This window comes from Doryrhamphus excisus, chromosome 19, assembly GCF_030265055.1.
Source record: "Doryrhamphus excisus isolate RoL2022-K1 chromosome 19, RoL_Dexc_1.0, whole genome shotgun sequence".
Classification (NCBI taxonomy): domain Eukaryota; kingdom Metazoa; phylum Chordata; class Actinopteri; order Syngnathiformes; family Syngnathidae; genus Doryrhamphus; species Doryrhamphus excisus.
The window spans coordinates 7,269,593-7,296,186 of NC_080484.1; the positions used below are offsets into that span (position 1 = coordinate 7,269,593).

The following is a 26,594-nucleotide window of genomic DNA, read 5'->3' on the forward strand; positions in this document are numbered from 1 at the left end:
TATTATTATTATTAAGATTTTAGAGCGCATCACTCAAGCATTTTGAAGAAATAGCAGTGCCATTTTTGTACAGACGTACAGTATTTTATAAATAATGCAGCACAGTAGGGATGTCACGAGACAACCAGCTCACAAGGTGAAACGATACACGAAAGTCATCTTTCGCTCTGTAAAGTTATGGAATTGGCGTTTATAACATGTATCACATCATGTTCATTCATTCATTCATTCATTCATTTTCTACCGCTTTTCCTCACGAGGGTCGCGGGGGGTGCTGGAGCCTATCCCAGCTGTCTTGGGGCGAGAGGCAGGGTACACCCTGGCACATATAGACAAACAACCATTCACACTCACATTCATACCTATGGACAATTTGGAGTGGCCAATTAACCTAGCATGTTTTTGGAATGTGGGAGGAAACCGGAGTACCCGGTAACATGCAAACTACACACAGAGATGGCCGAGGGTGGAATTGAACCCTGGTCTCCTAGCTGTGAGGTCTGCGCGCTAACCACTCGACCGCCGTGCCGCCACTATCACATCATGTGTCACAGGAAATTCCTACTTTCCGCAAGTAACATTTCCACTGTATTAAAGAGCAACATTATCCAAAGTTGCAAACATATTCCGTGAGCACACCACTCAATAAAACTCACCATGGCCTGTACAAATAAGTAACATGAATATTTACAACTTCCGCTGATGTGCTCCAGTCTCGTTTACCTGATACGTGGTGGACATCTCCTTGCCGTTGGCGGTAAAGCTGACAAGGCCGGTGGCCAAGTCAATCAGGCAGCCGATCTCCACGTCAGATGTAGGGCGGCTGGATGAAGACGGGCTGACCGCGTCCGCTCCGCACACCATATAGCAGTTACTTCTCTGGACACTGAGGTCAATAATAAGGCAGAGAAAGAAGTCAGAGTGCCGAGAATCGCTCAGTAAAAGCGTATGATCTTGGATTATAAAACTCTTTTTAATTCACATCTAGAATATTCTGGATCCAATGGACCATAATATTGCAATGATTAGGAAACAGTATTAGAGACCGCTGGAGTGAGTAGGTTATCTAGGGTTGCCATGGCAATGACATAACTATTATGAACCATCCAAATGATTTCCAAGCTGTTATGTCAGGGTCCAATTACACATCCAGCAATTGCTTTAGTAGTCATGATAAAGAACGATTAGGTCTATAATAGATAAGTATCGTTATGGCAATGGGAATAGAATTACCCAAACACTTTCCTAATTCTTGCAATACTATCACATTCCCATTGATGAACAGCACGATACACTATACCAGAGGTAGGGAACCTATGGCTCGGGAGCCAGGTAGGGCTCTTTTGATGACTGTATCTGGCTCTCAAGCATTTACCACAATAAAAATGTATGTTTTCTAACATTTTAAAGTAAACATCACAGAAATGACTGTTAAAAATATTAAAAATCAACAACTTTCTTATGCATTTTAATCCGTCCATCTATTTTCTACTGCAATACGGCCGACCATATCTATCTTTCCTGATGATATTTTCCAGGTCTCAAACACCAAAACTCGATTATTACTAGGTAATGCGGTAGTGTACCTCGGTCATTAAGATGTAAATGTAAACTTTCCTCCTTTAGTCAAATAGTCACCTAGCTAAAGCTGCAGAACCAAGCCTTCTGGCAAAGATGGCCAAAAGAATGAAATATACTGAGTACGGTGCAAAACCATGCAGCAGCAGAAGTTGCATTAATGGCAGAAAGTATTTGATTTATTATTGGACACGGCGCTGCTCACAAAAGTGTGCTGGCCACACCCCCTTGGCGTGGGGTAGTGTGCCTGGTCTACGTAATTAGAGCCCATTATATCTAAAACTGTTGGTCTTACATAAAAATGCACACATTTTATTGCATTCAATGTTTAAAAAAATGTATATGGCTCTCACAGATACACATTTTAAAATATCTGGCCTTCATGGCTCTCTTAGCCAAAAAGGTTCCCGACCTCTGCACTATACTATACTACACGATACTACAACTTTTTCTACCAAGGGAAACAGATATGGTAGGACATTCTAAAAAAACTGCATCTCAAGTTTGTAATATAGGTAAAAAAAAAGTGTATTCTGAGTACGTATGTTTTCACCCATTGTTATTTTTTTCCAAAATATTTTTAATTTCTTCTGAAACAATCTTCATAGTTTTTCTATTTCTTATATCATGATTTTATTCCCATAATATTACACCTTTTGCCCCAATGTAATTTTCCAAAAATGACAACTCTATTGACTATTTTTCTTGTTAGAAGGCAGCTTTTTTCTCTTAATATTTTGACTTTATTCTTGTGATATTACAGCTTTTTGTTTTTTTGCATGTATTTGTATTTTTGGTATAATTTTATGTAATTTTGTTCTCATAATTATGACATTAATCCCACTGTTTATATTCTCATAAACCCCAATTTTTTCTGCAACCTAATTTTCCAAAAACAACATTTTTTCCCCTCACATTATTACTAACAAAAATAATGCCCCTTTTAATATTTCAACTTGATACTACTAAAATGACTATTTTTTCTCATAATATTATGACAATATTCTGGTAAAAATACAGCATATTTTTAGTTTTTGTTTTGTTAAATTATATTTTTAGAATGTGTCAAAGGCCAATAAAGAAACAGCTGAGCCGCAAATGGCTTCTGGGCCGCACTTTGGACACCTCCACCTTAGTGTATACATTAAAACTATATGTTTAAATCCCAATACTTACCTCTCATGGACACGCCCCCTCTCATCTCCAAGGGTGACGGTGACTGTTCTGGTTTTGTTGAGGCTGAAGTTCTTGCAATAGTAATGGTAGTCCGGCGAGACCCAGCCCACCCACACGGACGCAGGGTCCTGCCCGGCAAACACTCTGACAGAGTGGTAGTACTGTTGAGAACACATAGTACAGATTAGAACAGAGAAGTCTTTGTATGAGTATTTTTTATACAGCTGATACGGATTGATTTACAGCTGTGATGCGTCCAAAATCCACAGCTCCATCTTCTTTTGGAGGATGGCTGCAGAGAGCAAATTAATTACGCGGGACGACTGAGCAAAGCGACACAAATGAAGAGTAAGTGATCACATCTATCTATCTGACATTGTCACAAGAAAAATGATTGCTTCAACTGCAGTAGCAGTACAGGGAAAAAAAAATGTCTGACCTGAGTTGAAATGATTCCTCAAGCAACATGTCTGCCGAGTACAACTCCACGGGCATGCTCAGTCGACAGTAGATCATGTCAGTGTTGCTGTTCTGGGTGCCGAACGTCTTGTGGGTGACTTTGAGGCACGGAGGGCTGTCTACTGTCCCGTCGATCCTTGTCACCTGAGGATAGTTGGAATTAGGAACTCAAACCTTAATGCAGAGATTTAAAAAAGACAAGCTTGAATGGGAATGATGTGGAAGACCTAAAACCCATTTGACTAATAGGTGAGCCAACAGAGTTGAATCTCATGTCCATCAGACAAAACTGTTACTCGGGCAAATACTGTTCAACTTGTACATCAATGATATCGCCAAAGACTTAAATCTAGTATTATTTGCGGATGATACCACTGCTTTTTGTTCTGGGGGGAGTACAGACAAAATCATTAGAAAGGTCAGAGAAGAAATGGTCACACTAAAAAGATGGTTTGATGATAATAGATTGTCCTTGAACTTAAGTAAAACTAAAATAATGCTGTTTGGTAACAGCAGAAAGGACACACACCAGCAAATACAAATAGACGATGTGGACATTGAAAGGGTGAATGAAAATACATTTCTGGGGATCACAATAGATAAAAATATGAGCTGGAAACCTCATATTACAAATATACAACATAAGGTCGCCAGAAATATTTCAGTATTGAACAAAGCAAAATTTGTTCTCAGTCAGAAATCACTCCACACTCTTTATTGCTCTCTAACTATAAAAGCAATCTTCACTCGCTAAATGTACTGCAAAAAAGGTCAGTGAGGATAATTCATAATGGCGCCTACAGAGAACATACTAACTCCTTATTTCTAAAATCACAAATACTTCAACCTGCTGATATAGTTCATCTTCAAACAGCTAAAATAATGCATAAGGCTAAAAACAAAGGCTAAAAATGTCATCCAATACTTCTCTACAAGAGAGGAGAAATATGATCTCAGGGAAGAACTAAATTTGAAACACTTATATGCTAGGACTACGTTAAAAAGCCGTAGCATTTCAGTATGTGGAATCAAACTATGGAATGGATTGAGTAAGGACCTCAAACAATGCACAACGATGAGCCAATTCAAGAAACAATACAAGCAGTTGATGTTTGCTAAATACAAGGATGAAGAGTCTTGAACCAGTCATGATGTGCTATATATATCACTATATTGACACTTACTATGGTACCCATTATGGCATTGTATGGTCATATCACCTCGTACTTCAGTATGGGACAAAATATTACAAAATAAAAAAAAACAACAAACAAAAAAAAACCTTAAAAAGTATTATAGAAAGCAGGAAGTGAACAAATGTAACAGTTACTGATTTTAAAAGTAGCAAATGGAGGGGTAGGATTTAATAAGCTTTGCTTCTTCCTACTCCTTTTGGACATGTGTAACTGGAAACTGATTATGGGATGCACTCAATTGTAATCTGATTCATGTTCAAATGAAATAAACCCATTACCATTACCAAAAGAATGACTAAAAATGGCCATACACACTAAAAGAAGAATGGCAGGTGCAAATGGTCGACTCCCTAAAGAGCCATCAGACAGCAAATACGTATATGTGCATATACTGTATAATATTACCTCAATGTTCCTGTGATCCTGGGGTACGTTCACAAATGTTGGCAGGCGTTTGCTGAACCACATGGTGATCTCTCGTTTCATGTTGACAGCAAAGGGCTCGAAGCCTTCCTGAAGACCACACATGGTGTAGTACTTGAACGTGCTGGCATCTTTCCCGAGGTTCATTCGTCCAATCTGAGACATGCCCAGGCTACACACGGGGATAAAACCTGGGAGGGGGAAGCAGGGTTAATTTACCAGTGAGTATTACACACAAGTAAGTACAGTATGTAGTACTCACCGTCTTCTGTCTCAAAGTCAGTGAAGCAAAGCTCAGAGCCTTTGTTGGTTATCAAGAGCTCGCCATTCAGGGTGAAAATGATCGATTTGTCCTCTAAGTTGATCATGCATCCCACTACGTCTCCTTTTTTCCAAGGATGTCCAAAGTAGCGGCTTCCTGCGTGTATGCGTCGTCCCTTGAAAGAAAACAAAATGTAATGGGAGTTTGGATTAAAGGGTAAGCCTTTATTAATGGAGCATCATCAAGTCATTGGGATGACAGCTGTTTTTGTGTCAAAGGTCAAGGTTGTGTGCAGTGGCGGTTCTGGCTGGAATAACGCCCTGGCAGTACACAAATACTTCAGTACAACAACTACTGAAATGTGCTTATTTCACAAGCTCAAGCTCCCCATTTGACTTAAATCCACATTTGCACAATTAAAACTGTTATTCAAGAAGAGAAATGAACAGTTAGTCTATAGCCACCTCTTCTTTCTAAATTGTCCATCTTTTTTTTCATAATCATGTCTTTTTAATATCATAAATATAACTTTTTAATCTCACAATTCAAACTTTTTAATTCCATAATTCTGAGTTTTCTATCGCATTATTATGACTTTTTAATCTAAAGATTAAATGTATGTCAGATTTGTGCCTTTTTAAATGTAATAATTAGAGTTTTTGTCTCATAATTCTGAATTTCATATGTGATATTCATTTCGGACTTTTGACTTTGTCTCACAATTTTGACTTTCTATCTCATAATCATGTCTTTTTAATATCATAAATAGAACTTTTTAATCTCATAATTCTGAGTTTTCTATCGCATTATTATGACTTTTTAATCTAAAGATTAAATGTATGTCATATTTGTGCCTTTTAAATGTAATAATTAGAGTTTTTGTCTCATAATTCTGAATTTCATATGTGATGTTCTTTTCGGACTTTTGACTTTGTCTCACAATTTTGACTTTCTATCTCATAATCATGTCTTTTTAATATCATAAATATAACTTTTTGATCTCACAATTCAAACTTTTTAATCTCACAATTCTGAGTTTTCTATCATATTATTATGACTTTTTAATCTAAAGATTAAATGTATGTCATATTTGTGCCTTTTTAATTGTAATAATTAGAGTTTTTGTCTCATAATTCTGAATTTCATATGAGATATTCTTTTCGGACTTTTGACTTTGTCTCACAATTTTGACTTTCTATCTCATAATCATGTCTTTTTAATATCATAAATATAACTTTTTAATATCATAAATATAACTTTTTAATATCACAATTCTGAGTTTTCTATCGCATTATTATGACTTTTTAATCTAAAGATTAAATGTATGTCATATTAGTGCCTTTTTAAATGTAATAATTGGAGTTTTTGTCTCATAATTCTGAATTTCATATGTGATATTCATTTGGGACTTTTGACTTTGTCTCACAATTTTGACTTTCTATCTCATAATCATGTCATCATAAATATAACTTTTTAATCATGTTGCCTTTTTAATCTCATTATTGACTTTTTATTTTATGATTTATTTATTTAATTTTTTTTTTCCTCTCTAAATTGTCCATCTAATGGCTTTGACTTTTGCATGTTTTGTTGACACAAATTAACAGCACTATTATCACCAGCTCCTACTGTCATCCAAGTAAACCAACTAATGTCGACTAACAATTTTATTTCACATTTTCGATGTGAAATAGCATGTTTGAGGCTCTTGGTCTGCAATATAATTAATATGATATAATAACAAATGTGTTTTATTTTGAAGCAATTACTGATGTAAGTTTTTACCTTATAATTAACCTGGAGGCAAAACTTGCTTGGTTTCATCCACACCACATGGTGGACGTTTGATCACGTTTGGGGGTACGAGTATCACGCCTGTAGACTTGGTGAGCTTTAGTAAATAGATTTTTTTTTCTTTCCGCCTCCGCGGCGCCCCCTGGAGAATGCGGCCTTGGGGCAATTGCCTATACCTAGAACCGCCACTGCTTGTGTCTGAATATGTTGTTTACCCTGTATCCATCAAAGATGAAGGCCTGGTCGTCTGTTCCCAGCTCCACATCAGGTCTGCAGCCAGGCCTCGCCCAGCCAACCCTCATATCGCCTCCACTCAGAGCCTCAAACTCAAAGTACCACTTTCCTGTTTTCACTGCGTATGTTTGCTCCACGCGGAAGAATCGGAGAGTCTCAATGCTCTGATCATCAGCCACATGGACAACTAGGAGAAATTATTAAAAAATGAAAAACCTCCTCTTTTCAGAGGTGCATTTTCAGACTCACTGCATGCCAATATTGCTAACTAAATGAGTATCCCACAACAGGCACAGTACTGTAATGGCTGTACTCCAGATAAAACTCAACTGTGAACCGCCAATTTCACTTCCTGTATACACGCCCAGAAGACATGATTAAAAGTCTTATTTATGTCTTCAATGGCTTATTTTCTGATTATATCTACTATATTGAGTAATAAGAGTATAAATGTGAATATAGGGGTATTGTACCATTTATAGAGGGCTCTTAAAAACGTAGTATGTAGACGATCATAAACAGGGTTTCTATGCTACAAAACTACATGATTTATAAATAAGGATTCCTATTTCATGGAAATTCAATATTGGGTTTTTAAGCAATACATGAGGGATTACTGTATATATTTTTATTTTGTGTGTTTTGCCTTTTAGATCACTGATAACACACTTGGGCACATTGCTGCTTAATGTATTACTCTTTACTTACATTGAATATCTGCCCTCATAAACTGATTTTCTTGCGAGTTTTACCCCATTGGCCCATTTTGCCTTTAACATGACTGACGTTTAAGATTTTAATAATATTTTTCTTTATTTTTCTCAGGCTGTAACATCTCCCTTTCAGTCGGCTGGCGTTTCAGCACCCTCTACTGCTTTGACAGGCATGTTTCAAAATGTCATGATTGTAGTTTTAAGATGGACAAAGCTTCACAAAAAGGATTTGAAATGAAGCAACAGGATCAGGAAGATTACATCTCTTACCTTCTTGGTCTGGAGGGTCGATGTCATATCCATAGCCAACCATTGTCCTGATGGCCTCTCTCAGACTGTCCCTGTTGGACTTCTTAGTGCGCTCATCCAGTAAAGCATATGGCACAAGGCGAGGATTACGTCTGCTCTTTAAATCCTGGCACAAATAAAAACGAAATAACTTGGACGTGTCATAGAGAAGAACATATGTCCTTAACTATTCTTGTCTGTTGGATGGGCGGACTCACCTGCTGGATTCCATAGGTCCATCCTTGTTTAATTCGGTCTTTGGCCCACACATTGTGTGCATTCTCTGCCAGTTTATCAACTAGGACCTCCTGACCTGTAGTCAGTTTGACGTCAGAAAGTTCCAGAGGTGCAGGCTTGTATCCATTGGACATCATGTAGCTGCAGAAAAAACATGATTAAACTACAGAAAAAAACTTTATATTGACACTACAGGTGTCCTGGGCAGCCCTTATCAAGCAATATATAGCAGAGATAATATTCCATAAACCCTTATTACAAGTTAGTGTACTATTATACAGGATTTTGAAGTTGCAAACATAACATACTCTTTCGGAAGCTTGATTTTTTTCAGATCGTCCTCTGCATGAACATTGACCTGGGCGACATGGCAGCCAAGAGCCATTAGGGTCCTGGGAAGGAGAGTAGGTTGTTAAAAAACTATTACACATGCATTCACCTTCTATGTGCTCTCATCTACAGGTCATGAGAATGCACGGCCAACGTGACGTTCAATGACCCATTAGGAGGTAACTGACTATTCTTGTAAGCACACTTGAAAAAATGTCTATTATCCTAAGTAGGAAATAGAATGCCTGAAATAAATACAGAAGTTTTTATTACCTTTGCAAAAACAAAGGTGTCAGACAACAGACAGTATGCATGGCGGTCATGGCAGACCTCACAGCTAGGAGACCAGGATTCAATTCCACCCTCTCCACCCATCTCTGTGTGGAGTTTGCATGTTCTCCCCCTGTGCATGCGTGGGTTTTCTCCGGGTACTCCGGTTTCCTCCCACATTCCAAAAACATGCTAGGTTAATTGGCCACTCCAAATTGTCCATAGATATGAATGTGAGTGTGAATGGTTGTTTGTCTATATGTGCCTTGTGATTGGCTGGCGACCAGTCCAGGGTGTACCCCACCTCTCGCCCAAAGACAGCTGGGATAGGCTCCAGCACCCCCTGCGACCCTCGTGAGGAAAAAGCGGTAGAAAATGAATGAATGAATGAATGAGAAAGGAGACCTTCTTGTCACTCCCTGGATGCCGCCCTCATGAATGGGGGTTAGCCCACACATGGTTTGTCGCACCCATGCTGGATAACCTCCTATGGTCAACCATTTGGTGGGACCTCCTGATGTCCCCTGTCCCGTGAAGGGGAGCTTTCATCAAAAAATTACCTCCTCCGACATTGTCCCTAACCCCAGGTTACAGATAGCCTACTGCTGTGCCCACCATCCTTGAAGGGACAGCAGGATGTGCTCGGGTGCAAGAGTTGAAGCTCTATAAAAGGCCATAATGTAATTCACACAATGTGTAACCTATGTTATACCTGTGAAATATACATTTTCCCATCACACACACCCACATGAGGTCACTTTATTGAGCCAAACCAAATGTAGGAGCGGTGCCACCACTTGGCTCAGATAAGTTTGAGAGCCAAGATTTCTTCAAGATCAATACTGCAATTCACTTTGGAGATACAAGTCATTACAAGCATTGCTCTTATCTACGCTGAAATCTGCTCCTTGCACAACATTTGGTAGATAGGGGCCTTTATGAGACTATTTAGTAAAGATCCGTACTTCAGTGTTTCACTTGACATCTGCAGGTTGTAGTTTCTTTCTGTCTCAGGCAGCTTGGTAAAATCCACAAGGCATGGGTGTTGCCTCTTGTTGTCATCCCTAACCTGAAAAACAAGGCAGAAGAATGCTATATTAATGACTTAAGTTTAGGTACTGTTCCACAGCTCTGCTGTATTTGTCTACCATATGTTACAATGCACAGCAGGGTACCTTGCCGTAGGTCCAACCCAGTTCAATCTTGTTCATTCCCCACAGTTCATGGATGTTTTCTGCCAGCTTGTCCCGGATGTTGTCCATGTGTGGGGGAAGAACAATCTTCAGAAAACAGAACAACAGGTGGGTAAGCAGGAAGATGGTTGTCTTTTTCTTTCTTTCTTTTTGTAGACTTTCACATATTTTAAGCATTTGTTAACTACATAGATATGCACTGGTTTGAAACCCTGTCTAAATGTACATCCGGTCTAATTTCAAAGGCTAAATTACCATATAAGATATATTTTTTTATAAAATTAGGGCTGTCAATCAAAAATATTGATCATGATTAATCGCAGGCCAGTTAACTCAGAATTAATCGCATTTAATCACAGATAGAAATAAGTTCTATAATCTATAATAAGTAGGGCTGTGTTAAACGATTATTTCTGTAATCCATTAATCTAAAAAAATTGTTTTTCGATGCATCGATTAATCCAACCATTTTTAGTCCGATTTGATTTCGATGAATTAAACACAAATTTCTTCTTTCCAATATATTTTTATTAACAACTTAACAACTAAATTGTATTGAACAATAAACAATAAAGTGCACAATTGAATCCTTTAATTAAAAAAAAAAATCAATGAATAAAACTGCAAATACAATCTGAACTAAGTATCGACCAATACATCAACCGGCCGATATATCGGGCCAATATATGCGTTTTTTCCTTGTATCGGTATCGGCCGATATGCACGTGGGTTCGCCAATGTATTTTTCCACCGCATGATTTAAAGTCAGGCATCCGCCGGGGCAGCTTTGTGTTGCCCCGGCGGCAGAGGACCCCGCAACACACGCAGCGCGTCACGCTGAGGAGGAGCAGTCAACTCATCGATGCTAGATAAATTTAAACTACGACAGAAATGTTTTGCACATGGTTGAATATTTATTCCTTTTCAAGTTGATAATGCGGTTTAAATGTGTGTTTAAGATATGCCTTTATTCGTCCCTCAGTGGGGAAATTTGTATTTTTCAAGGAAGTTTAAGAAAGCTGTGTTCAGTATTTACATTTCAATAAATATTTGTTTAAACGTGAGACCTGGAATATTTATCATGGTCATTTTTTCATGTAAATTGAGGGATCAAAAGCAGTATCGGCCACAAATATCAGTCCAAGCAAAATCGGCCATCGGCTAAGGGTGATGGGGAAAAATCGGTATAGGCATCGGCCCCAAAAAAACCATATCGGTCGATCCCTAATCTGAACCAACGTGTTATCAACATAAAATAAAAAGTTCAACGCGTCATGAACGTGTTAAATTTGACAGCCCTAATGAAAATAGTAGTGACTAAGTATCTTGTTTAGTTACTACTGTGCATAATGTTATTTTTGTGGCTGTAAGCTGAATATAATGCAGCAAGCATCCATGGGATGAAGTGCCTTAAAAGCATAAAAGTCCCCTGACCTGGCTGGTGTCAACAGGGGTGGGTATGAAGGAGGCCTGGGAGAGGAATTGGGTCATTCCCAACAGGTCTCGGACCCCTTCATGGTCCCTCTTGTACTCCTTCACAGGCTCCACGTACATCTTCTCCTTTGGCAGCAACGCCTCATAGCACGGAGAGTAACCCGCGGGGGGCAGGAACTTAAAATCTCCATGACGTCCGCCCAACAGGAAGCGCACTCTGATAAAGAGAGGGGTTACATAACACTGTCATGATATTGCGCAAGAAATTTTAGGACTCCCTTCGCTGTGGCTTTTTGTCTCCTCTAAATGTTTGGGACCTGCTATTTTCAAGCTCAGCGCAACTTAAGCAAACAGCGCTCAACACATCCACTATTACGTAATCACGCCCCAATGGAGACACGCAGACTTTAACCACTTTCTCTTTCAACTTTCCACTTTTACTTACTTGACACCGGCAGAGAAGCTGACAACAGGGAAGAAGAATCCATCAGTGTTGAAGTCCTCAAACATGCCCTGAACAGGCTGCCCGTTGATCCTGAAGGACATGCTGGGGGAGCCCAGATCCAGACAGCAGCTTACGACGTCATCTGAGGTCAGCAGGTGCTGGTTGATGGAGGCCACGGCTCTGGGGATGCGACCTGGACAACAAGAGGTAGGCACAGACAGATGAGGATAAATAGACAGTCACTGTGAATGTAGGCCAGACTGAAAGGTAACGAACAAGAAGGGAGGGCGAATTGCTCATGGGCAAAAGTGATGGGTCCCTTGAGACCTTTTGCGTGTGTGTGTGTGTGTGTGTGTGTGTGTGTGTGTGTGTGGAGGGGGGTGACAGTGGAGAGATTTAACATTGACCTTGGCAACAAGGAACAAGAAAAGGGTTCACAGGTTTTCCTTTAAAAGAAAAACAGAAGCACTTGGATCGTTATGGTCATTGCATAAACAGGCTTGAAATGATGGATAGGCAGATTCATTTAATAATATTTAAAAAAAGCATTACCATATTGACTATAATTTAGGAGGTTTCAGAATATAAGACAACTTAAAAAAATGTAGATTTAAATGTACTAATTTCAGTTGTTTGCTATTTCCCAACATCACTGTCAAATCCCATCCAATCAGATTGTAATTTGTTGTTTATTTCAGCTAGTTCCGCTATTCGAGAACCTCAAGACCCCCCCCAAAACTGCATATAATGGACACATCCATACAGCCTACCTGACCAGAGGTGAAGTCCGTCAAAGCTGTAAGAAAAGAGGTCATCCCCGACGCCGTTGCCACCCCATCCCTCTCCTCCGCCAGGATACGGGGCGTAGCCTTTTGTGTTAGCCCAGCCCACCCTCAGGTGAGTCGGCTCGCCGGTTACAAAGTGGTCCACTTGATCGATCACAAGCTCAAAGTACCACTTTTTATACTGGGCCGAGCCTTCAGCCACTCCTAAGAAGATGTTAGGCCTTATGCTGGGGGTGAAAAAAAAATGTAAGCAGATTAAAACTTATATTGTCATTTTGGTATTATGACATTAAATATTATTCAATATGTCAGTCAGTCTGAGTCAGACAGTCTGACTCACAATGTCATCTTACAAAGAACACTCAAATCATCACACAGTAACTAAACGCAACTTAACACCTGCAAAACATTCAAACATGCACCAATACAAGTTTAAAATGAAACATTTGAAAGTTTTCCCATAATGCATTTCATTGGAACAAGTAGCATAGAAAGTCGATGGATGGTGCTGCAATCCTGCCTATGTCCGCCAGAGGGAGCAAGAGGAGGCCTGAGGGAGGCTGATGTCATTGCAGCGCCCCAATGAATACATTCTTTGTAAGTGTTCTTTGTAAGTTGACACTATAAGTCAGACTGTTATATTGTTATTAATAATTCTAAGCTAGTCGTAAAGGCACTGATTGGCTCCTGCCAAAGAAAGAGCTACCATTTCCTCACTGACTCGCGAACGACACATTATTTAAACAACTATTAGTACTTCTGAAGTAAAGGAGATGTCACAAGATTAGAAATTAACTGTAAATAAGCCGTAGGGTTGAAAGTTTCGGCTTATACACCAAAATGAACGGTACAATAATGCAAATGCAATTTCGTCCTACCTCTGAACGTCATTGACCAGTCGGGTCTGAAGAAGCAGATCTCTTCTGGGAAGCAGGTTGTCACAGATCAGATTCTGATTGGCTCTCACAGCCACGCCATTACAAACGCAGAGTGAACACAGTACATCCAGAATCTGGAATCAAAAGATTGCCCCTTTTACTAAGGTATCTTTGTATTGGCTTTAGTTTTGCTGTTTTCACCCAGCAGAGCCAGAGATGGGGAATTAAAGACAGAGTTGGGGGATTTACGGTCAAATTTCATGGTATGTGCCTTGAAACCCGATAAACTTGGCATCCAAATATCATAATCAATAACATCTGACAGTGTGTACCTTGTGGTTGCGTCCATGTTTATATAGCAGAGAGATGATAGATTTAATGTGTCCTCTCTGGATGATGTTCAAAGCCTCCGGACTTTCAATCAAGACACAGTGCAGAACTTCCAGGATGCCTAAAACAAAACAAGATTTTAACAAGAAATGAATATAGATAGAGGACAAGCAGCATAGAAAATGGATGCAAGGATGAATATAAATGCAGCACCATCATTGAAGCTTAAAAGCGACCAAAGAGTAATAGTATACCTGATGATGACTCGAGTCTTTCCAGTTTGCTGACCAACCAATCCAAGTTCCCAGAAAACTGGGTGCAATTGTTCCTGTTCCCACGAATTAGTGCAGCTGAACAACACAAAAATATAGAAAACATTTAGGAAAAAACGGAATATGTATATTACAACTTTAACACACATACTGTACACACAGCAGCAAAAGAACCAGTGTTGTAATAGTACTGGGCAAATGTATTTAAAAAGTAACTTTCCCAATAATATAATTGAATTGGTTATGGTTTTATTTCATTTGAACATGCATCAGATTACAATTGAATGCATCACATAATCAGTTCCCAGTTCCACATGTCCAAAAGGAGTAGGAAGAAGCAAAGCTTATTAAATCCTACCCCTCCATCTGGTACTTTTACAATCAGTAACTGTTACATTTGTTCACTTCCTGCTTTCCATAATACAGTTTACGTTTTTTTTTTTTGTTTTTTTTTTTAATAATGCACCTCATACCGAAGTACAAGGTGATATGACCATACAATGATAATGTGTACCATAGTAAGTGTCAATATAGTGATATATATAGCACATCATGACTGGTTCAAGACTCTTCATCCTTGTATTTAGCAAACATCAACTGCTTGTATTGTTTCTTGAATTGGCTCATTGTTGTGCATTGTTTGAGGTCCTTACTCAATCCATTCCATAGTTTGATTCCACATACTGAAATGCTACGGCTTTTTAACGTAGTCCTAGCATATAAGTGTTTCAAATGTAGTTCTTCCCTGAGATCATATTTCTCCTCTCTTGTAGAGAAGTATTGGATGACATTTTAGGTAATTGGTTGTTTTTAGCCTTATGCATTATTTTAGCTGTTTTAAGATTAACTATATCAGCAAGTTGAAGTATTTGTGATTTTAGAAATGAGGAGTTAGTATGTTCTCTGTAGGTGCCATTATGAATTATCCTTACTGGCCTTTTTTGCAGTACATTTAGCAAGTGAAGATTACTTTTAGAGTTATTAGCCCATATCTCCACACTATAAGTAAGATATGGTAGAACCAGAGAGCAATAATGAGTGTGGAGGGATTTCTGATTGAGAACAGAATTCATAACAGAATTGGAGAAATAGAAAATGGAAACGCTTCCAATATGTCAAAGAATTTGGATTAAGCCTGCTAGTGTCCTTGTACTGTTTCGTGAAATTAAAACCCCGCCTCTCGCCCAAAGACAGCTGGGATAGGCTCCAGCACCCCCGCGACCCTTGTGAGGAAAAGCGGTAGAAAATGAATGAATGAATGAATATTTGATAACCAAAATTATTACAATATTATACTTTAGAAGAGTTCATTTTTATTACTAGAAAAATCTAAGATGTAATTTTATGCAAATGAAGTCTTTCAATAACATTTTCATAGATTTTACTCGACTATCCAAATTGTCCATAGGTATGAATGTGAGTGTGAATGGTTGTTTGTCTATATGTGCCCTGTGATTGGCTGGCCACCAGTCCAGGGTGTACCCCGCCTCTCGCCCGAAGACAGCTGGGATAGGCTCCAGCACCCCCGCGACCCTTGTGAGGATAAGCAGTAGAAAATGAATGAATCAGTGAATAAAACTTGTGTTGTGGAGATAATAAAAACGTCAGGCTGTTGCCTACAGCCACAGCTGTCAATGTTGAGGTATTTATTGGAGGGTTTACGGGCACATACGGTATACAAAACAGAGATCCTATATAGAAGTTGCATAACTAAATGACCAGAGTGTATCTTTCTGGACTTTATGTGATGATACTGTATTAATTATAATTATTATGCTTGTGCATGAGCATACTCTACCAAAGCCCACCTCATAGGATTGTGCATTTAGGTAGCAGTGGAGTCACGCAGGTCAAACAATCTAAACAAGCATGGCTTAGATTGCCTAGTATAAGTCCGTCCTTTGAGTATGGTTGTTGAATACGATTGTATAGGTCTTAGGCTATTTGTAGACTGCAGGTGCAAGATGTGGAGGTTATGTTGATGAGTGCAAGGACTGCTGGGGGGAGCCGTTGATGACAGCAAAACAAATTAGCCAAGACGGAGTCATCCAAAGTAGAACTTTTCAGGGTTACACAGTTAGCATTCATGACTCATTACAGACCCCGTGAGAGGCAGCTAATGTCAGCACCAGTGATGCCTGGCATTTTGTCAGGGACTAGAATTTCAACACAATTGCAACAGAAAGCTTCATAATATCCTCAGTGCTCTCGGAGAGGAGTGCGACCCAAATGTAATGAAGGGCAGACAATCTGTCCGGGTAGGGTGAAGCAAGGGGAAAGGAAAACAGGCAATATAAAAAATAAAAAAGGAAGCGTGTGAAAAGGTAAAAGGAAGGAGGGGAGTGCACGCCAGAGGAAGATGAATAATGCATGTCTAGCAAGGGTCGACATCTGATGGTGCTGGGAAATCCATCACTCGGGTCCATTTTACCTAGGAGCTCATAGAGGAGGTTGAGGATGTCCTTCCACGCTGCGCCTGCCTCCTCCCCGGCCATCTCCCCAAAGTGGGCTGCACTGTCGTAAAGGTTCATCCGGTCGATGCATTTAGACAGCAGGGTGAGCATGCCCTGAGAGAAAAACAAAAAGCAACAGCACAACCATGAGAAATCTATAATCAATTTTTAAAAGTGTACTTTAATTACCAATTACTGCATCCAGTGGGTTTGTCCTGAAGCCAAAATACATCACAGCTATAGCACAGAGGTACATTATTGTGTGATAATGGAAATGATATTGCTTGTATCACTTTAGACCAGGGGTCTCAAACAGGCGGCCCGCGGGCCAAATGTGGCCCGCAGGACACTAGTTTGAGGCCCCCGCCTTGATATCAAAGTTTGTTAGTGTGGCCCGCATAAGTTTGATATGGATGCTGTATGGTATCATGTACCAGAAAAAATTATTACGTTTGCTTAATGTTCATGTTAAAGGTTAAATAACTGTTAATAGTTATCCTCCCTATCCGTGTGGAAGTGGTAAGTTTTTGGCTATTTAAGTTTAATGAAATAACTTGAAGGCTACCGTTTAGGTCGCTAGCTCTCTAGTTTGCGAGTTAGCATGTGTCTCAAGACCCTGCAGTTGCGCAATATGTATGCTTTGTTCATTTTAATCTGAAAAAAATAATTTGTCTACCCACCAACTATATGTGGTTTCTTAAGTTTTTATTATTTGCCGTTTTATTATTATTATTATATTTGTTTATTACTGATTGATTTTCTTTATTCTTGATTTGTTTATTTTTCATCTTATTTTGTGTAGAAAAATAAAAATTAAGATATTTGAGAACAGTGGAATGTTTTATCAGAGCTTTTATTGTAGAAAATCGGAACCAAAGCACTGAAAAATTTGTATATTTTTTTTGTTTTTAATAAATGTTTTTTTTTGGAAAACCTGATGCGGCCCAGCCTTGCCCAGACCCTAGCTCCAGTTGCCCCCAGGTAAATTGAGTTTGAGACCCCTGCTTTAGACAGACAGTGGCTGGTTAATTTAAAGAATACTAAAGGCTGCTGGGACTTACTCATGGGGCGGTTCATTAGGTGCGCCTGCATCATGTAATGGGACACATTGATACAGGAGCTGTATCAGACATTCTTGCTTTACCGAAGCATCACAATGCTCAGTTTAACACTGAGAAATCTTGTGGTTGTAGTTTGCAGGGCTGTACAGCACCATGGGATGTTTCTAATACTTTAGTCAGTAAAATACATCCGACCTGAACTGCACTGAATGTATGATGCAGCTCTTCCCTTTGGATGACCTCATTAGATTCTGCATCCTAATGTTGTGACCCGGGAGTATGTCCCTGCAATAGCAGTGAACCGAAGGGACATTAATGTTGCACGATAGATTGCATATTCAAGTCGAGCTCCACTGGGTCCTCGTTCACCTCCTCTTTGAAGAGATCTTGACGTTTGATGAGTGAACGGAGGAGACATTGTTTCTCCTCATGTTCCAGCTCCGAGTCAGGCTGCTTGAAATACTCGATCAGGTCGTTCAGCGTCTGCAGCACCTCCTCTACGTACCCCGTCACCGCCATGGATTCACCCGCGGCGGTGCTGTCCAAAGCCCTTTAGAAAAGCAGGAAAAGAGTATTGATAATCTTTGTCTCTCCCATGGGTTTGACTATCGAGATGCCCTCTTCATTATTACTTGATAAAATTTGTGAAGAGGAACGTTGTGTTGCGGATGTTGCGAGCAGCTTGCGACTCCTCATGCTGACAGCGCTGGAGAGTAAGCCCATCATCCATGTGGCCTTCAGAATGCAGGCAAGCCTACGTGGGAGACAACACAAGTGTATTTACCATACAGGCATCGTCTTTGTGCACTGAAGCATACATGTATTACTACTTTTACTATAGTACTCTCCATGCTTTCAACCATGTCACCCACATTTAGACACATTTCACACTCAATATGTTTCAATCATGTTGGATGAATTGGATATGTGATACTGTGTTGTCATGAATATAAGACTGAAAGTAACATGACCGTTCATTTATTCTCTCTAGGTGTGTGTGTTTGTGTGTGAGCAAGGAAGAAAGGGAAGAAAAGTTTTTTGGTACCCACCTGTCGGTTTGCATGTATAAAACTCTAAACCCATATATAAGACGAACTGACTTTTTCCAGGGAATAAAAATACTGTTTTATATTCAGGTCAATATGGTACACGGGTGAATTGCCACATGGTGTTCTTTTGCTTAATTATATGTATACTTATTATCTGGTGCTGTCTGTCTATCAAACATTTTGAATGAGGGGGGGCATATTGTCATAAAAAATGTGGCAGAGGGCTCGTCTGTACGTAGGTGGTCATCAAAGAGAATAAGATACTTGCTCATGGTGGAACAAAATATTATTATTATTATATAGTTAATAATCATCAAGGGCGGCACGGCGGTTGAGTGGTTAGACCTCACAGCTAGGAGACCAGGGTTCAATTCCACCCTCGGCCATCTCTGTGTGGAGTTTGCATGTTCTCCCCGTGCATGCGTGGGTTTTCTCCGGGTACTCCGGTTTCCTCCCACATTCCAAAAACATGCTAGGTTAATTGGCCACTCCAAATTGTCCATAGGTATGAATGTGAGTGTGAATGGTTGTTTGTCTATATGTGCCCTGTGATTGGCTGGCGACCAGTCCAGGGTGTACCCCGCCTCACGCCCGAAGACAGCTGGGATAGGCTCCAGCACCCCCCATGAGGAAAAAGCAGTAGAAAATGAATGAATGAATGAATAATAATCATCATATAATTATATCATAATTATTATTATTATAAAATATAATTGCTGTTGGATAAAACATTGGCTCTCAGGAGTATGTGAACATCTCTCCTTGTTTACTTCTCAGACGCCCTCCTCAACATGTTTTGCAAAAATGCGTCAAACACCGCCACATGTTGGGAGAGAGACTGCCACAAGTTACCCAGCATGCCTTGCGGCATGTATATGTGTGGAATTTTGGCAAGGGTATTGTGCGTAGATACAATTTGTAAGCCCAGGTGGTGTAGCATGTATGTTACATTGCATGTCACGTCTGTGTTGACATGTTGTGTTGTATGGAATGCTTTTTTTGTACTCGCTGCAGACTACTACTTCTTGCGACGCAAGCGTACCAGAGTAGCACTGCAAGTCATGTTGCCAGCTAAAAAAATTTGGAAACACACAGTGGACCGGATTAAGACGTTTTGGTGGGCCTGATGTGGCTTGTGGGCTGCAGTTTGACGATCCCTGGTCTAGCAGTATTTCAGCATCAGTGGTAAATTACAATTTTGTTAGACCTTTGTCGAAAATATAAGTGTGTCAAACCTGAAGATATAAAATACCATTTATGTCCCATTTGGAGGCCTCACATACCGTTAGAAATAGCTCATGTATCCAGTTGGTAGCATCAATCAAATCTATTATTATCTTGGGTATAATATCTGATACAGTTCTTGTTTTATGCCTCATTAAATTGTGTCTTGTGAGTGTATTTTCCATGGAGATAATTGCCAAACTATAACTAATAAAATCATAATCCCACACGTGAGCGGTATGTTTTCACAAATCACCAAGTCTAATCCATTGCCACTTATGCATACCATAGTAAATATGGATGCATATAATTACAGCGTTGTAAGGTATGCATTCCCTGGATGCTCAGGTTTAAGGGTGGGTCTCTAACTCGACTCGCTGTAATCGAACACTAAAATCAAGACAGGGTTCTAGGGTGTGTGTAAACTGACTATAGTATCCCTATGCACCCACCCATCCCAACATGTCAGGTGCGTTGGCACGACGTCAAGACTGCAGGGACTGCTTGGCACCGGCACAGGGAGATGTTTGATGTTCCTGGACGGACGCCAGTGATGACCGGCATTCCTTGTATCACTCGAACAAACTGTCAAACACCGGGGACCTTTTTTAGCGCTTAACCAAGCTGCTGTCTCATGTCAGGTGAGAGACTGGGCATGGCTGAACGTGGGCAGTGGATAATGATGAAAAAGTAGGGAGATAAATGCTTTATGTCTTTAGTTTGACATGGTGTAATGTTTCACTGTGCATATATCATAGTATTAAAGCACTCGGTGCAGACATATGTCAGACGTAAGCACGCCTTTGTAGCGACTTCACAGTTATTTGTGACACTATGTGCAATAGCCTACTGTGTCAAGTTGTTAAGTACAGGGGGACGACTAGAATGTCACACAATTTGTTCTGGGATGACGACTCGCATTACAAAACTGTTTTCCCCTTGGAAATGATACTGTATATTTCACTTTCAGTTTCAAAACATTGTCGTTTCTATTGAATAAGTAGCATTTTGATGGACTTACAAGTGTAAAAGTAAGTTAATCACTCTTCATATTAACATGAGAGAAGACCTCTGCTTTACTACGATATCATAGAAGTGTAAAAATAAGTTAATCACGCTGAATACTAACATGTTAAATATGATGTAATGAGCAGTGTTGGGACTGTTACTCATGAGAAATTAATTAGTTATGGTTGTTCAAGCGGCGGCACGGTGGGCGAGTGGTTAGCGCGTAGACCTCAGAGCTAGGAGGCCAGGGTTCAATTCCACCCACGGCCATCTCTGTGTGGAGTTTGCATGTTCTCCCCGTGCATGCGTGGGTTTTCTCCGGGTACTCCGGTTTCCTCCCACATTCCAAAAACATGCTAGGTTAATTGGCGACTGCAAATTGTCCATAGGTATGAATGTGAGTGTGAATGGTTGTTTGTCTATATGTGCCCTGGGATTGGCTGGCCACCAGTCCAGGGTGTACCCCGCCTCTCGCCCGAAGACAGCTGGGATAGGCTCCAGCACCCCTTGTGACCCTTGTGAGGATAAGCGGTAGAAAATGAATGAATGAATGTTCAAGCGGTGGCACGGTGGACGAGTGGTTAGTGCGCAGAGCTCACAGCTAGGAGACCAGGGTTCAATTCCACCCTCGGCCATTTCTGTGTGGAGTTTGCATGTTCTCCCCATGCATACATGGGTTTTCTCCGGGTACTCCGGTTTCCTCCCACATTCCAAAACATGCTAGGTTAATTGGCGACTCCAAATTGTCCATAGGTATGAATGTGAATGGTTGTTTGTCTATATGTGCCCTGTGATTGGCTGGGTGTACCCCGCCTCTCACCCCAAGACAGCTGGGATAGGCTCCAGCATCCCCTGCGACCTTCGTGAGGATAAGCGGTAGAAAATGAATAAATGACTGAATGGTTCTTCGAGCTGCCGTCTAGGGTTTTGGTAGATATCTCAACGGCTTACACCTTTTAAGGTTTTTAAAAAAATAATAATTTTGTTACTCATTTTTAAAGTGATTTGCACAACACTTAAGTCATACGTATACAGATTTTCTAACAAAATGCATGCAAAATAATTCCACACAATGCATTTACCCTTCTTTTGACAGGTCCAAGTCGAGATGATTTGGCATCAGGTGCCTGGTAGGATAGCCACAGTCCGGTTGCCAAATGCATGATGAAACACACAGAGTCTCCATACTTGATCTCTGGCATACCCATGCCATCGATGTCTCTCTTCGGGCCTGACTCACTCTTTTCCTGTTTGGAATGGAATGAACTTAGTGTATTTGATAATACCAAGGTAGGTTGAGGAGTTGAGGCTTGCCACTAACTTGTTGTTTAATTATAGCAGACAGCGAGTACAAGTGAAACACATGAACACCAATGTTGGACACAGAAAGGCACTGACCTTCAACTCAGTACATACACTGTTGCAAAATAGAAGGTTAGAAACACAAAACATAGTTGTCACCCAAAGTATGAAGTATGATGAAAACTTTTGTAATTGGATTATTCCATACTTTATTGTCAAGGTTATATTTAGTAGAGCAACTGTATTTTTAGACAGAACCCCACAGACCTCTAGCCGGTGCAAAGTAGTGTGGGAAAATAACGAAGGATAATTGGACGACGGAAGAGCATAAAAGGACAGTAGGGAAATGCTCTTCGAAATCTTATTAACTTACTTATCGGCCAATTTCTTTCTAATGTAGTTTTTTTTTTAGATTAATAGGTGGCTTTTTCTTGACCCGCTAATGGTAAAATACTGAGCCAGCCAATTACCATTAGATGACTTTTGATGTTTCAGCAGTTGTTAAAAGGCCAAACATTATTGATGATGACAGTCTATGAGCTCGTTAGGAGAGTACAGTCTTTAATGAAGTCAAAGGAGATGTTTACACTCAACCCAGCTATTAGATGAAACTGTTCATCGAGAGCTTGAAAGTATAGACCGTGTGACAGAGAAATCTGACCTTGGAGGGCCTGAAGCAGAAGGAAGTGGCCGTGGTGTCGGACTTCTCCCTGCACTCCAGGACCAGTCCCCGGTCCTCAGTTAGGGCCAGGTAATGGCCAGTGGAGAGGTGGCGCAGTCGGAAGGCCTGACCCCACCGAATGTGGCTCCCGCTCCAGCTAAACAGCAATGTGCCACACACAAAAACATTAGCTAATAATCCCAGCATAAATACAATATCTCGTAATAATAAAACGTGAAAAAAATATTTTTTCGTTTAGAGAAAAGCTATCTTGCGAGAACATAGCGGACAAAACGCTTATCAGACTTTCAACTACGGCATCGCTACTGTGAATGAAAATACAGGACACGGAAGTGGCAATGTGTAAGGCATTGTTGGAACTGCACATTAAGTGCTTTACGCAGACCATAAAACTTGCAATCCAAAACGTCTTAAGGTGGAATCAGAAGCTGTAGTAATTCTACATTTGACCAAAGTTACTTAATATTTGTCAGATCAAAACATAATTGCTGCATGAGACTTCCATCAATGTGATAGTAGCATTTATTCACTACTTTCTGGTACCGTACTCTAAGCATCATGGGAACTGTAGTTCTTTTAGCTAATCTATTAGAATCTACTTTACATGTGTCTACATAACTATACATGGACATAAAATATTAGTAGTTGCAGCTACAACTGCTGTCATTTACTAACCTTTATCATTTTTTTTTACTTTTGCAAGTTCCGTTTTTTGTTTCCATTTCCAACAGTTAAAAGCGTTGTACTTAGATCATGGATGTAAATTTATGAAGCATTTAAAAATGTACCTTATCCTGTGACTCAGTCAATTCAAAACATTAGATATTTTGTAATTGTATTTTTCTTGAAAGTAATGTAAAACTGGACCCAATATGTTTTTTTCCCCAATAAATATAGTTAGAATGTTGAATACTCATATTAAACAATGTACATTTGTAAGTGAATCAAAACACTCTGTTTCAGAGGGCGGTTTGTGATGTCACACATAGGCGGACTTCCTTATATGGGCGTATGATACACCCTCCCCAAGCTCTGGTTCTGTGTTAACATTGTTAGCAAAGGCACCCTGAAAGTATTTCTTCAGGTGTAAGGGAAAGCTGCATTTTTTTTTACAATTCCAAACAACGTAAACAGGCCCAAGTGGTTGGAGTTCCTGGTTCCCTACCAGCAAAAGAAAAAAAATTGAATCCCTTAACGTATTTCACACAGGACTGTTTTGTGAACATGGGTCAGTATGCAGGTGGACTAGCCGACAAACTTGCTGGTGCCTGGTCTCGTGAACCAGATATTGTGTATTTTCATGTTGTGACACCCCTAATAAATAAATGAACATTATACCTACAGACAGTATATACTTGTATGCTATAATCGTGTATTAAATGTAGAAACACTACTGAGGCAAGTAGACTAACCTAAAGGATGCACCTGCTAAAATACCACAGACTGACAGGCAGCCCCAGTGAGGGGTGTCACACAATACGATGAGAGAGAGAAATGGTGCAGGTGGATAGATAAAAGAAGGGAGAGAGAGAGAGAGAGAGAGAGAGAGAGAAAGAAGATTGAAAGAGATGTACACAAAATCCTCTGGAGGACTAATAAATGGGAGTGACAGCTCAGCGTCCATAGCGGCCTCATCATTGAAATACCAACTGGTTTTGTGAGATTCACATCACAGACATCTGTGTGTACAATCAGGTCAGGCCTCACCTGATCCTCAGGGGCTCCAGTCTCCACAAGGAGCGGGCCTTTGATGCTCCCTTACCCGCCTCATAGTTGACTATCCTGGGAGCATAAAGACAGAAATGTTTTACAATACTATATTTTACCTTCCAATATGTACATGTTATTGGTAATATCATACAGTATTGAATTCTAAACTTCTACTTGAATGTCATTTCTTCGTGTAATCAATGGTTGAATTATACGTGGCAACATTATTTTTTTTAGCACTGTCTAAATCCTGGGTCTCAAACACGCAGCCCGCGGGCCAGATGTGGCCCGCAGGACACTAGTTTGAGGCCCCCGCCTTGATATGAAAGTTTAATGTTAGTGCGGCCCGCACAAGTTTGATATGGATGCTGTATGGTATCATGTACCCAGAAAAAATTATTACGTTTGATTAATGTTCATTTTAAAGGTTAAATAACTATATAATAATATATTATATATATATAATATATATTATTATATATATAATTATAACTATTATATAGGCTCCAGCACCCCTGCGACCTTCGTGAGGATAAGCGGTAGAAAATGAATGAATGAATGAATGTTCAAGCGGCGGCACGGTGGTCGAGTGGACTATTATATATTATATACAATAGTTAACCTCCCTATCCGTGTGGAAGTGGTAAGTTTTTGGCTATTTAAGTTTAAAGGGAATAACTTGAAGGCTACCGTTTAGGTCGCTAGCTCTCTAGTTTGCGAGTTAGCATGTGTCTCAAGACCCTGCAGTTGCGCAATATGTTGTAAATAAAAAGAGTATAAATGTGACTATAGTCGTGTTTTGTCATGTCTACAGGGCTCTAATAATGCTTTGTTCATTTTAATCTGAAAAAAATAATTTGTCTACCCACCAACTATATGTGGTTTCTTAAGTTTATTTATTTATTATTTATGTATTATTATTATTATATTTATTTATTACTGATTGATTTTCTTTATTCTTGATTTGTTTATTTATTTTTCATCTTATTTTGTGCAGAAAAATAAAAATGAAGATATTTGAGAACAGTGGAATGTTTTATCAGAGCTTTTCTTGTAGAAAATCGAAACCAAAGCAAAGTTTATTCAATTTTCTGTTTTTAATAATTTTTTTTTTTTTTGGAAAACCTGATGCGGCCCAGTCTTGCCCAGACTCTAGCTCCAGTGGCCCCCCAAGTAAATCGAGTTTGAGACCCCTGGTCTAAATCATGAATAGAATGGTACATTGTTTATTAATGACTACTATTATGATTCTGTGTCTATTAATGTAAAAGCTAGTGCCTTAAGGGGGCTCACACTGTTCCAGATCTATCACACAAGGAGTCGGCCTGATTACCCATACTTCCCCTCCCCTCTGGGCTACAGCAAGTATACCATCATTGCAACTTTGTTGGTTATTTAGAGTTGTTCTGTTTGTTTCTGTTGTCAGTGGTGATTTTTGTTGTCATTAACGGTCACAATAATAACATGACACATCTATGTTGAGCAAGTACCCACTCCGACTGTGTGACTGTGTTTATTTTGAGCCTTTTTGGCTTCAAGGTGGTGGCTATCATTAATAACTGGCGGGAAGAGGGATCAAATAAACTATTGAGCATTTAAAAGCTGCGGCTGCATACTATAAAAGGAAAATAAGGAGCAAATGTTACTCAATGAGAAAACTACAGTACATGTCGAAGCTAGTTTTCCAAACAGCACTGAAGACAGGAGGAGTAAACAATCACTGCATTACGTGGAAAACAAGGTGAAACCCATATTGATCACTTATGTAGTATCAAACTGTCATTTTTACTACTTGTGACAAGCCAAAA

General features: G+C 39.7%; 1 protein-coding gene and 1 long non-coding RNA gene across 2 annotated transcripts in view; one reads left to right on the forward strand and one right to left on the reverse strand.

Annotated features, from left to right (window-relative positions):
* ryr3 (ryanodine receptor 3) overlaps positions 1-26,594 on the reverse strand; it is a 118,705-nt gene that overhangs the window by 55,277 nt on the left and 36,834 nt on the right. Inside the window, exons 10-33 of the mRNA XM_058057853.1 lie at positions 24,784-24,858; positions 23,056-23,212; positions 22,175-22,339; positions 18,444-18,565; positions 18,181-18,361; positions 16,729-16,864; positions 14,280-14,375; positions 14,028-14,146; positions 13,696-13,829; positions 12,803-13,044; positions 12,033-12,225; positions 11,588-11,804; positions 10,136-10,240; positions 9,926-10,029; positions 8,669-8,752; positions 8,342-8,501; positions 8,106-8,250; positions 7,104-7,309; positions 5,095-5,269; positions 4,815-5,023; positions 3,194-3,357; positions 2,998-3,046; positions 2,755-2,915; positions 724-886 (exon numbers count right to left, since the gene is read on the reverse strand). Coding sequence (XP_057913836.1) covers positions 724-886; positions 2,755-2,915; positions 2,998-3,046; positions 3,194-3,357; positions 4,815-5,023; positions 5,095-5,269; positions 7,104-7,309; positions 8,106-8,250; positions 8,342-8,501; positions 8,669-8,752; positions 9,926-10,029; positions 10,136-10,240; positions 11,588-11,804; positions 12,033-12,225; positions 12,803-13,044; positions 13,696-13,829; positions 14,028-14,146; positions 14,280-14,375; positions 16,729-16,864; positions 18,181-18,361; positions 18,444-18,565; positions 22,175-22,339; positions 23,056-23,212; positions 24,784-24,858 — 3,562 coding nt within the window. The remainder of the gene's footprint in view (positions 1-723; positions 887-2,754; positions 2,916-2,997; positions 3,047-3,193; positions 3,358-4,814; positions 5,024-5,094; positions 5,270-7,103; positions 7,310-8,105; positions 8,251-8,341; positions 8,502-8,668; positions 8,753-9,925; positions 10,030-10,135; positions 10,241-11,587; positions 11,805-12,032; positions 12,226-12,802; positions 13,045-13,695; positions 13,830-14,027; positions 14,147-14,279; positions 14,376-16,728; positions 16,865-18,180; positions 18,362-18,443; positions 18,566-22,174; positions 22,340-23,055; positions 23,213-24,783; positions 24,859-26,594) is intronic.
* The window catches only part of LOC131107655 (uncharacterized), a 40,441-nt gene continuing 25,703 nt past the window's right edge, over positions 11,857-26,594 (forward strand). Inside the window, exons 1-2 of the long non-coding RNA XR_009120293.1 lie at positions 11,857-12,239; positions 12,731-12,929. This is a non-coding gene — a long non-coding RNA (uncharacterized LOC131107655). The remainder of the gene's footprint in view (positions 12,240-12,730; positions 12,930-26,594) is intronic.